Below are 12977 nucleotides of genomic sequence, written 5' to 3' on the forward strand. Positions count from 1 at the left end.
TAAAACACATTGTGTCTCTGTGTTAAAGACAAAACACGTCTGAGTTTACAGAAAGAGGGAGGAAGGAGAGAGAGGGAAGGAGGGAGGGGAGGAGAGAGGGGAGGAGAGAGGGGAGGAGGGAGGGGAGGAAAGTAGAGTAGAGGAAAGGAGAGGAAAGAGGGGAGGAGGAAGAAGGAGAGAGGGAGGAGAAGAGAGATGAGAGGAGAAACAGAGAGAAGAGGAAAGAGAGAGAAGAGGGAAGGAGAGAAAGGAGGAGAGAGGGAGGAGAAGAGAGATGACAGGAAAAACAGAGAAGAGGAGAGAGAGAGAGAAGAGGGAAGGAGAGAAAGGAGGAAGGAGAGAGGGAGGAGGGGAGAGGGGAGGAGAGATGGAGGAGAAGAGAGATGAGAGAGGAGAAATGAGAGGAGGAGAGAAAAGAGAGGAGGAGAGAAAGGAGGAGAGGGGGTGGGGGAGAAAGAGAGAGGAGAGAAAGAGGAGGAGAGAGATGAGGGAGGAAGGAGGAGAGGAGAGAGAGAGAAGGAGAGGAGACAGGGAGGGAGGAGAGAGGGAGGAGGAAAGAGCTAAGGGAGAGACGGAGCGAAAGGAAGAGAAACGGAGAGAGGGAGAAGAGGACGAGAGATTGAGAAGAAGAAGAGGAAGAGAAGAACTTTTAAAATGTTAAATTCTAAATAGATTTACTGAACGTGTACTACAAGCTTAATGCTCTATTTAATAATCTCCATCCATCCATCCATGTTCCTCCTCTTCTCCGTGGCCGGGTCGGGGGGGATCAGTTTAAGCAGGGACTCCCAGACTTCCCTCACCCCAGACACTTCCTCCAGCTCGTCCGGTGAGACCCCAAGACGTCCCATACGAGCTTAAAACACGCTCTATCGAATAAATCTATCTAAAAATATCCGTATTATTACAAATTGTTGAGTGTAATGACGTCAAACTTCCAGATGGGGGCAGCAGCCAGATTTCCCCATTGATTATATTGTACTTTGCCTTTAAATATCCAAACGGCACAAATGTTGAACCAGATCATTTCTATTAGACGGGAAAAACTCACTGTATTACAAAACAAATCATCTGCCCCCATCTGTGTTAAATGTTTGGCCTATAGAATGCGGTGATGTCATCCGAAACCCCTCGCCGTCCGTCTCACCGTTGTCCCTCCGTGTCCAGCTCTTCTATCGGCGCCTTTATGACCTTCTTCTTGAGCGCCGCGTGCTCCTCTATCATTTTACGAGCCCCATCCAGGTCTTGAGGAAAGTCTTTCCTGGACACCGTCTCGTACATCTCCTCGAGCCGCGCCAGCATCTGGGTGGCGTGACCGGAAAATTCCTCGAAAGCCACGCGCACCTGAAGGCGACATCGGCAAAACAGATAAACAGCAGGTTAAGACGCAGAGCAGCAGAGGCTTGTGGGAGTTTAAGCCCGTGATTTGAGCGATAGTCGGTGGGTTTTACCTCGATCCACTCTTCATGGTTGTAGTCCAGGCTGCCGTCGAAGTCTGAGGTCAACTGGGAGGGGTCGACGACCTTGGTCAGACCCTCCAGTGACACCATTGTGGTCTAGGGAAGAAAGCAAAGCGGATTTATTTTGAGTCCTGGAAACATTTTTTCTATTCAAAGCAGGTGATTCGAACGACGTCAGCCTCGATTTTAAACTTTTAGATTCACTTTTTCGCTCCTCGGTCGTTCGTTTCGTAACAGGAGACGAATTTAAAACCCGTCGCTCGATGAAAAAGTCGTTCAGTCGTCGCTGCGTCAGAAGAAAAACACTTTATAAATGTGTTTATTAAATGTGTTTTAGACGACGACAGACTCAATATGTCGCCTGTTTGTTTAACTTTGATACGAGAAGTTTTAATACAAGATCCTCATGAGTGTCTATGGATAAAAACTGAACAACAGAGAGGAGGAGAGAGGGAAAGGAGAGAAAGAGAGAGGGGGGAAGGAGAGAGAGTAAAGGAAAGGAGAGGGAGTGAGGGAAAGGAGGAGGAGAGAGAAAGGGAGAATGAAAGAAGGAGAGGGCAGAGGGAAGGAGGAGAAGAAAGGAGAGGAAGGGAGCAGGAGAGAGGGAGAAAGAGGAGAGGGGAGAGAGGAGAGAGGGAGGAGAGGAGGAGAGAGAGAGGGGAGGAGAGATAAAGGGAGAATGAAAAAAGGAGAGGACAGAGGGAAGGAGGAGAAGAAAGGAGAGGAAGAGAGCAGGAGAGAGAGGGGGAGAAAGAGGAGAGGGGAGAGAGGAGAGAAAGAGAGAGAGGGGAGGAGAGAGACAAGGACAGGAGGAAAAGAGGGAACAGAGAGAGGGGAAGAGAGAAAAAGGGAGAAAGAGGAGGAGAGAGAGAAAGGAGAGGGAGTAAAGCAAAGGAGATGGAGTGAGGGAAATGAAGAGGAGAGAGAAAGGGAGAATGAAGAAGGAGAAGAGAGGACAGAGGAGAAGAAAGGAAAAGGAGAGGAAGGGAAAGAGAGGAGAGGAGGATAGAGGGAGAGAAGGAGAGTACAGGAGGAGAAAGGGGAGAGGAGAGAGAGAGGAGGAGAGAGGGAGAGAGGGAGGGAGGGAGGGAGGGAGGAGAGAGATGTGGGAGAGAACGAAGGAAAGGAGGAAAAGAGAGGGAACGGAGAGAGGAGAGAAGGAAAGAGGGAAAGGAGAGGGAGTGAGAGGGGGAGGAGAGAGAAAGGACGGAGGGAAGGGGGAGAAGAAAGGAAAAGAAGAGGAAGAGAGGGAGGGAGAAAGAGAGGGGGAGAGAGGGAGGAGGTGAGAAATAAAGGAGAGAAGGAGAGGGGGAAGAGAAGAGGTAGAGAACAACTTTTAATCCAAGATCTCATGAGCATCTCCGTCTAAAAACTGTCCGCACTGGAACTGAAATGGAGGAAAAAAGATTTTGATTATTTCTCTTCCCAAAAATGGAACAGACTTGAAGGACATTTTAAAAAACTCTCTCCACTGCAGAACTTTAAAAATGTGAAGATAAACATTTATAATCAACCTGCTCCTGTTTTTAATGTTTTAAATGGACCTGTGCAGTGACGGGTTTGTTTTTGTTTGTATTATTCTGTATTTTAACAGGACGCTCATGGAAAAAGTGTGGAAAGAGTCAGCTCATTGTGCTTTCTCGTGTAAATAAAGATTAATTAAATGAAAAGCTGATAGAAACAAACAGTATAACACTACACAAGCTCAAATGTATAAAGCGCTAACACAATTTAGTCCAGTAATGAAACACAAAGTCGAGTTATGGCGGATGTTGACACTTTATGCATTCTAACACTTCTAATAGCTTTATAAACAACAAAAACATCCCAGTCTCATTATTAGAGCTCCTCTTAAAACAATAATGGCGTTTTCCAATCTAATCTTCACAAACACAGTGAGGAAATGCCTCTCGTTTGCTTTCAGAGCCTGTATTTCTGCTACGCCACCTCCGCACAACTCCCCCACACACATGGCCAGATATGGATGAAGACACAACCAGAGCGAGATAGCTTTGTTCGGGTCAAACAATACGGAGTTCTACCGCTATCCTTGGGTGGAAAAACGCTCGGCGGCCTGAGCTGGGGGAAGGTCCACGTTCTATTGTTTGGTATAATTGATCAGTGTTTGAATGAGACGTGGGGACAAAAGTCAAGGCTGTTCAAACGGACCACGACGAGAAGAGATTTTAAACCGAAAGAACCACTGTGGGCTTTTCTAGTTTAGACCATAGGCTGTATATATGAATGGACATAGCTAATCTGTTAGCCGCCGCTTTGCACTTCTGGCTTCAATTCACTTTCAATTGGAAAAACTGTGTCCTCTCCTCTGTACCTGCTGCTGTCAGACTCGTCATTTTGGTCTTAAATGTTCGTATTAACCCGTTTTACATGATCCTGGGGTTTTTGTTTCGCTTTTTTGTCTGATATGAACATTAAAAACAGACAAATCAGGCGCCTACTTTCGCCGATGTCACTCCCGCTAGCGTTAGCAACAGGTTTGATTGACAGCGTTGCTAAGCACTCGCTCCCTGCTAAACCAGTGGTGCGGGCGGGAAAAGCCTCAACAGCCTCGCTCCGGACTGGCTCTTTGGTTGCTATGATACTCGCAATTGGAATTACAAATATAATTACATAGATATAACTAGTCACACTCACTCAGTCCACTTCTTTTTACAGTCTGTGGTTTAGACGAGAATGAATTGAGAAAATACAATATAGGAGAACACGGCGATGCTTTGCGGCACAGATTATCTTATCGATTTCAAATAAGCTGCAGCGCAAACCAATAACATCACATGAGTCAATACTGGGAGACAATTGGGCCAATAACAGGTCACAATAAGGACTTTATAAACACTCCGATGAGCGTAAACACATAAAATGGATCCTGGAGGATACAATAGACACATTGTTCAAGCAAAGCAGTTTTCTCAAAGACTGTGTAAACAAGTGGACGAAGTGAGAGTGACGTCACCCACAGCGTTCAGCTCCGGTCAAATGAAGCTAATCGAGGCTAGAGCGGTTATAGCGGCTAATTTGGAGCTGAGTTTCATATTTGGAATTCCGACCGCGAGTATCATAGCAACCAAAGAGCCAATCCGGAGCGAAGGTGTTTGGCAGGGAGCCGGCGCTTAGCAACGCTGTCAATCAAACCTGTTGCTAACGCTAGCGGGAGTGACCTCAGGGAAAGAAGGCGCCTGATTTGTCTGTTATTGATGTTCATATCTTGATTTACAGACACAATAGTGAAATAAAAACCCCAGGATCATGTAGAGGGTTAATACGAACATTTAAGACTAAAATGACGAGTCTGACAGCAGCAGGTACAGAGAGAGGACAATTTTTCAATAGAAAGTGAATTGAAGCCAGAAGTGCACCCGTGATCACTTCCTACTTAGAACACGGCAGCTAGCAGGTTAGTTATGTCCATTTATATTTATACAATCTATGAGTATTCCCCATTTTAAAACCAGAGATATGAGAATCAAACGCACTGAACATTAGCTAACATTGCTAATACTTGTCGCTAAAGCTGTAAAAACACATGCAAACCATTTCAAACGGAAGTGAAGCAGAGAAAACGTGAGGATAAATGTGATTCCCGAGGCCAGTGGGCACACGCTGACCAACAGTGGACCTGATCGATGACGCATGAGGCACGGCTGTTGGATAATTGTACCCAGCCCGACCGCATCTGGCTATTTTTCCAATCAAATAATCAATGTGTCATCGGCCGGAGGGTAGTTAGAGCTATCTCCTCTCCAGCTGCTGTTTTAAAGGGAAAATATTTACCACCATGAACAGCTCCCCAAAGCGCGCGGTTACGTTGCACAATCGGGGGGGGGGGTTGTGGAGGCATCGGTGGAGACGGAGCTGTTAAAAGTCACACGCGAGCGGAGAACGAGCGCGGGCCTAATCAAAGAGCATGTATTAAAGAGTCACTCCATTCAGACAAATGCCTCCCCACTGGGTTTAGCTCAGTCTCATACGTCTCACACTCTCAGCCTCATTAATACCACACACGTAGAGCTGTCTCGGTCGCACGTTTTCAAGTTGACGCCGAAGTAAATATAGACGATAAACGATAATAATGAAACCAAACCGTAAAGTAAAAAGTGTCTGTCGCAACATATAATCTGTGACACCTGTGGATCATTATGTTATACAGTTGTCTTGCTGTTTCGTGGATTTTTTTTGTCAAATTTTACATGCTTTTTTTAAACAGTGTATGAGCGTGCATTGTGGTCTGCGTCCTGATTGGCTGTTGGACTGTAGACCATTGTGTTGTGCGTCCTGATTGGCTGTTGGACTGTAGACCATTGTGTTGTGCATCCTGATTGGCTGTTGGACTGTAGACCATTGTCCATCAGTCTCCTCCGTGCCGTGTCTCCTGTCCAGTACAGAATGTGTTCAGACAAATGTACATAAACGTTGGATCTCAGTGTGACTCTGAAGTGCTGTACGTTTGCAATTTGTTTTCTCCCCGACAAAACCCACAATGTCGATGAAACGTTCTGCACCGACAAAGACGCCTACGAAGGTTTGAACTTTGAGAGAGTTTAAACGAGAGAGAAATGTGAGAAAATTTTAACGCCTGTGTGAGAAAAGTGTATAAAGTGTGTGGTGAGGGGTTTTACAAGAAACATACAGAATAATTGTAAAAAATAAAGCTGATACTTCACAGATTTCGTCTATTGCGGGTTATTTTTAGAACATAACCCTCCGCGATAAACGAGTGTCGTGTAGCTGTTGGCGCCCCCTATGGATAGCTGTCGCCCATTTTTTTTTCATCTGTACCAAAACGACGCTGCCGAATCCTATGAGTGTCACTGATTTAGAAAATAAAACCGGAGAAGGAAGCGCGTACGTCACAGTGGGCGTGTAACAATGGAGGTTAAACGGGCGTAAATCTACAAAATGGCGTCTTAAAAATAAGCGATTAAAAATTTACTCAAACATAAATCACTCCAAATACAACTTCAAGAGGCTCAATGAGAAGAAACGACTAGAACATGGTTTAAATGCTCTGAAAACTCGATTTTGGAGAACAGGTCTGCTTTAAATATTGCTAAGTTGCCATATATAAATAGCAGAACGCAACACTTACATAATTATTTTCTCATTTTAGTTCATAATCCAAACTTCGGCAGCTCAGATCTAATTATACTGCAGAGAAAAATAACCAAATATTTCACTGAGACAACGAAAACGTACACACCCCCAAAAATTCCCCAAAAATTCTTGTTCCATGTTTCATTTATTCAACGAAAATTCAATATAGTGATTATCGTGACAGGAATAATCACATGGAATTTACATCTGTGCCCATTTGATGCAATCCACTGAAACGGAGCGAATAATAACGACGTGTTTGACAGAAAGCCATTTTAAACTTCTGTTCTGCCGTCCCTGCTGAGGGGCCAGTTTTACCAGAAGCACAAACGCCAAACAGTATTCCGTAGTCAGCAGTAAACGCAAAACGTAATAATGATCGTGGTCTTAAATCCCATCTCATCTGACAGACAGCTGGCTCGTCGCACGCTCTATGCTCCGACAGGGACAGGGACGACAGAAAAAGCCCGCGCATCATCGATAAATTAAAATACAGAACAATACGAACAAAAGCAAAAACACATGACTGCACAGGTCCATTTAAAACATTAAAAACAGGAGCTGGTGTGATTATAAAAGTTTATCTCCACATTATCTATCCAGTTTTCTGTGCCACTTTAATTCAATTCAAGTTAATTTCTGTAGCACATTTAGAACAACTTGAGCTGAAGGAGCTGGACACAAAAGTCAACACAAAATAAATATACAGATAACATGAAATCAACACAAAAATGTCCAGTGTAGTGAGTGTTAAATGCCAGGGAGGAGAGGTGGAAGTACGTGAAATGTGTTCCATTTTTGGGAAGATTTTTTCCCCATTTCAGTTCTAGAGCGGACAGTTTTTAGACAATCATGGGATCTTGGATTTCTCCCACATCTCTCTCCTCCCTTCCTCTCACTCCTTCTCTGCTCCTCTTTCTCCCTCATCTCTGGCTTCCTCCCTCTCTCCTCCTCTTTTGTTTCTTCCACATCTCTCTCCTCCCTCTGTCTCGCTCCCTCTCTATTATCAAGTTTTTAGACGTAGACAATCATGAGATCTTGTATTGAAAGTTCTTTTCCACCTCTCCTCTTCCCCCTCTCTCCTCCTCATCCTCTTTCCCCCACATCTCTCTCTCCCTCCCTCTCTCTTCCTCTTTATCATCCTGTTTTTAAACGTAGACAAACGTGAAATCTTGGATAAAAAGTTCTTCTACACCTCATCTCATCTTTTTCTCCCTCATCTCTCTCCTCTTCCCTCCTGCTCTCCTCTTTCTCTCTCCTCCTCTTTCTCCCACATCTCTCTCCTCCCTTCCTCTCACTCCTTCTCTCCTCCTCTTTCTCCCTCATCTCTGGCTTCCTCCCTCTCTCCTCCTCTAACTCTCTCCTTCTCTTTTGTTTCTTCCACATTTCTCTCCTCCCTCTGACAATCATGAGATCTTGTATTGAAAGTTCTTTTCCACTTCTCCTCTTCCCCCTCTCTTCTCCTCATGTCTCGCCGTCCTCTTTCCCCCACATCTCTCTCTCCCTCCCTCTCTCCTCCTCTTAATCGTCCTGTTTTTAAACGTAGACAAACGTGAGATTGGATTAAAAGTTCTTCTACACCTCATCTTTTTCTCCCTCATCTCTCTCTCTCCTCTTCCCTCCTGCTCTCCTCTTTCTCTCTCCTCCTCTTTCTCCCACATCTCTCTCCTCCCTCCCTCTCGCTCCATCTCTATTGTCCAGTTTTTAGACATAGACAACCATGAGGATCTTGGATTAACAGTTCTTCTACACCTCTCCTCTACCTCCCTCATCTCTCTCCTCCCTCCCACTCCCTTTCTCCTTCTCTCCTCTTTCTCTCCCCTGCTCTCCTCTTTCTCCCACATTTCTCTCCTGCTTCCCTCTCTCCTCCTCTCCACTGTTCAGTTTTTATCCATAGACACTCATGAGATCTTATATTAAAACTTCTCGTATCAAAGTTAAACAAACAGGCGACATATTGAGTCTGTCGTCTAAAACACATTTAATAAACACATTTATAAAGTGTTTTTTTTTCTGACGCAGCGACGACTGAACGACTTTTTCATAGAGTGAACAGAAACGGTTTAAACTCATCTCCTGTCATGAAACGACCGAGTGAAAGAGTGAATCTACAGGTGTAAAGTACATCCTGAAGTCTGTACGTTTATCATTTCTACAGAATCCACTACAGAAAAAAAACAGTTGAACAATTTCTTTTTCTGCGATTCAGTGAGATACAAGAATAGTTTTCATTTCAAACAGTTGCATAATTCCACGATATGCAGTTTAAAGTTTAAGGTTTTGTCAGCAATAACAGGTCATTACAAACAGCTAAATCAAGCCAAACAAAACCAAGACTCTGCTTACCTCAAATTCAAACTTAGAGCTTCCAAAGTTGGTCTTCTGCTTTTGCCAGAAGTTGTCCGGTTTGATGATGAGAGCGACGTGGATGCAGGACGGGAACGACTCCTGTAAGATCTTCAGAAGCGGTTTGATACTGTCCCATTTGGATCCGCGCATATCGACGATGACCGTGAACCCATGTTTACACACGTCCTCGCTGGATCAGAGGGACGGCGGCGGCAGTAGTAAAAGGAGCGGAGGGATTGAGCCATGGGAGATTGAAGTGAATATAATCCGGGTAAAGAGAGACAGATGACAGGCGTGGGAAAGGATGACAGAGAGAGAGAGAGAGAGAGAGAGAGAGATGGGGAAGAAAAACAAGAGAACAACAACAAACCGTGAGATGACGCAGTTCTATATGGTGACCAGCCTACGCACTAAAGCCACAGCACACACACACACACGCCCACACTCCCCCCCCCCACACCCACACAGACCTGCAACTTATGTCAGATTACGTAGAAAATAGTCATCAGCACATTTTGTGCTTCAGCAGCCTCATGTCCCTGTGGTATAGAGAGCTGCTTTACATCATTATAACGCACAGGGTTCACAGCATCTACTACACAACCTTGATAAACCTTATTTCCATCTCTGCATGCAAAATAAATCATTAAAATGTAAAGATTTTTTAGGAAAATAATCAAAATTTCAGGTGTTTTCCAGTTTGCACAATCTGTTCCATCTACAACTCGCAAGATACTATTAATAAACAACCCCGTGCACGAGTAAGGTGTGTTTTTAAAAATGCCTTCCAGCGTTTTAAGATCTGTCAGAGAGCGCTCCCTTATGCAAAAGCCACAGATGGCGAAAGATAACGGCACGCGTGCTAAGTGGAGCAGATGGAGAGATATGGAGCGGAGGGCGCGGACGGAGGCGAGCGTTACCTGCTGCCTGTCGACTGGTTCCCATCGGTTCTCCCCCCTGATTCTCTCCCCGGCTCCTCACCCCTCGGCTCCGGCTCTGGCTACTCTGCCTGTGCTACTGCGACACTTTTTTGTTTTGCTTCCACGCTCTCTCTCGCCGCTCCATCTCTCTCGCGCGCGCACACACACCTCCCCACACATGCGCTCTCTAATCCCCTCCCTCCTCCCTCCATCGTCCATCGCTTCTCCTCTCCCTGTCATCTGCTCATTTGTTTACATCATCATTTTTAGGCTTTGCTGCGCGTATTCGCTCGTCCCGTTTCAACGCACAATGACGCTCTAACGATTTTAATAGCAGTAGCGTTTCAAAATGGGCTTTAAAGATATTCCACTCTCTCTTCTTCCTCTTCTTTTCCTTCTTCTCACATGTTCTCCCCAGCGCTCATGTGTTGCGGCTGGTGCGTGCGCTATGAACTGTGCATGCAGATAGAGAGAATATAGAAAGAAAAAAAGTAAAAACCTGGGGATCCCGGCGAGGTATGCAATCAGCCGTCTCAAATCCTCCTGTCGTATTCTGTCGTGATTGCTACGAGATGGAAACGTTAACACCGGACCCCCACGTCTGTCTCTGCCCCCTGGAGGAACACAGAAAGAATACAGAAATTAATGTAACACCAGCGCTAACGGCTATAAGGCTCATGATATTAGCTGTACGAGAGCGGAATGCTGAAGCCAGAGAGTGAGCGCCGCGCATAAATGAGTGATAGACTTGATAAATGAGAGGTGGCGAGCGCGCTGAGTCAGATGCCCTTCCGAGCGCGTTTACAGTCCCTCCATCTGCTGAAAAGTCTGCACCAATAAAAGCTTTTTACTCATAAAAAGACATGACAGTGGTACTTAGAAAGACACGGAGAGGGAATTTATTACACAAGATCCATGGTCCAGTCGAGAACATCATGGACCTGGTAATATATTTTGTACTGACTGGACAAAAATACTGCCGTTGTTGTCGTAGTGATAAATAACAACACTAAAACGCCAGTGTAATTTAACAGTATAGAAGTCATTAGCGCTCGAGGACCTCACCGTTAGCGTCACTACGTCCTGTCCAGTTTTATCTCTATTCGTTTTAGCGTGACTCTGTAAAAAAACCTCATAAATATTTAAAGATGAGGCAGTGGACAGGGAGCTGCGGGTGCGTTAGGGGTCAGGGGTCAGAGGTCAGGGGGTTAGGGTCAGCTGCGGGTGAACGTCACTGTCACATGTTAAACACGACACAAATAAAATGAACACTTCACCAGAGACGCTTCTGCGTTTAGAGACGTGTTTGTGTCTCAATGCTAACGCTAATGCTAAGTTTGAGGCATAATAAATGTTAAAACAACAAACTGAAGTAATCTACATATAAAAATAATTTGGTAGGCTTTAGTATAAATTAATTAGAATTTGAATATATTGGTTATTTCATGTTTTCTGATTTTAATAAAAGTGACTGTTAGCTTTGAGACACACAGAGAGCTAGCTAGCGAGCTACTGTGCACAGACACTAATGTTTGAAATAATAGTGATTTCAGTTATGAGCCCCCCCCCCCCCCCCCCCAAAAAAAAACCTCGTATTTTTATTCTTATTTTATTATTAACACAGTGAAGCTGCTCTACTACAAAAAGCAAAAAACAGCCATTAAAAATATAAACTGTATAAAGAAGTGAGTGTTCAGCTCCAGTCAAATTTGGAGCAGAGTTCAATAGTTGGAATTTCGACCGCGAGTATCATAGCAACCAAACAGCCAATCCGGAGCGACGCTGTTGAAGGTAACGCCCCTTCCCGACCGCGCCACTGGTTTAGCACAGATTTGGCACTTAGCAACTCTGTCAACTCTGTCAAATCAAACCTGTTGGTAAGGCTAGTGGGAGCGACCTCGAGGAAAAAATGGTGAAATAAAATACCGGGATCACGTAGAGCGGGTTAACGCGAACATTTAAGACCAAAATGACGAGTTTGACGGCAACAGTAACAGAGTCGATGAAACCAGAGGAGAACAAACCTGTTGCTAAGGCTAGTGGGAGCGACCAGGTTAGCAGGTTAGCTATGTCCATTTATATAAACAGTCTATGATGAAGGCGTTGCGTTCTCCTCACTGTGGGCTCCTCTCGTGCTGAATAATTGAATCTACAATTGCCCAAAGTGAATGTGCGTCCGTCACTGAAAGTCTCCATATCGTCCCCGCGTCTAAATGACACTTGTCCGACCCCGAGGGGAGCGCTGTGACATCGTGTGGTCCAACATCTGCTGCAACGAAGCCTTAAAACTGCGCTTTAGAGGGGAAAAGTTTAACGTTTTTAATTAGCCCTGCCACAATAGCACATTGTAACCGGTTTACGCCACTGATACAAAAACCCTAAAGCAGGTTACCCCCAAAAAATACTACGTTTGTATCTATAATGAGCCATAGAAGTTATTTATTCAACCGTCTATGGCTCAAATGTTACCGTAGAACAGAAAAATAACAAGTCCTCCTCTTACAGAGATCAAATGATATATATGTTGGTCGATATATTGGGCCGATATTTGCACTTTTTAGCGTATGAGCAATCAGACTAAATCAGAATAAATCTCCAGCGAGGCCAATATTTTGTTTTGGTCGATCTACTGCCAAAAGAACACACGTAAAGCTTTATGATAACACTTAAATATGAAAAGATAACTGCACAAAACGTGACTACGATAGACTGTATGAAGACGTGGACTAAGTGAGTGTAACGTCACCCCGTGAAATGAAGCTCACAAAGTATCATAGCAACCAAAGAGCCAATCAGGAGCGAGGCTGTTGAAGGTAACGCCCCTTTCCGCCCGCAACGCTGGTTCAACAGGTAGCGAGCGCTTAGCAACGCTGTCAATCAAATCTAAATAACTCAAAAATAAACTCAAAATGACAAAAAAAGGGAAAAAGTCCAAGCAACTAAAAAAAACACAAAAAACAAAATAACAAAATAAAACCCTTAAAATAACACAAAAAAAAGGAAAAAAAATCAAAATAAACTCAAAATGACAAAAAAGAGAAAAAACTCCAAGCAACTAAAAAACAAACAAACCTCAAAATAACAAAAATAAAACCCTTAAAATAACAACAAAAAAAGAAAAAAAAAATCAAAATAA

General features: G+C 44.3%; 1 protein-coding gene across 5 annotated transcripts in view; it reads right to left on the bottom strand.

Moving 5' to 3' along the window:
* The window catches only part of trioa (trio Rho guanine nucleotide exchange factor a), a 106439-nt gene that overhangs the window by 51803 nt on the left and 41659 nt on the right, over positions 1 to 12977 (bottom strand). For all 5 annotated transcript variants that reach the window (XM_033975561.2, XM_033975560.2, XM_055225366.1 and 2 more), the window contains exons 4-7: positions 10341 to 10455; positions 8919 to 9111; positions 1452 to 1556; positions 1148 to 1344 (exon numbers count right to left, since the gene is read on the bottom strand). In XM_033975561.2, coding sequence (XP_033831452.1) covers positions 1148 to 1344; positions 1452 to 1556; positions 8919 to 9111; positions 10341 to 10455 — 610 coding nt within the window. The remainder of the gene's footprint in view (positions 1 to 1147; positions 1345 to 1451; positions 1557 to 8918; positions 9112 to 10340; positions 10456 to 12977) is intronic.

The sequence above is a fragment of the Periophthalmus magnuspinnatus genome, chromosome 11, assembly GCF_009829125.3.
Source record: "Periophthalmus magnuspinnatus isolate fPerMag1 chromosome 11, fPerMag1.2.pri, whole genome shotgun sequence".
Classification (NCBI taxonomy): domain Eukaryota; kingdom Metazoa; phylum Chordata; class Actinopteri; order Gobiiformes; family Gobiidae; genus Periophthalmus; species Periophthalmus magnuspinnatus.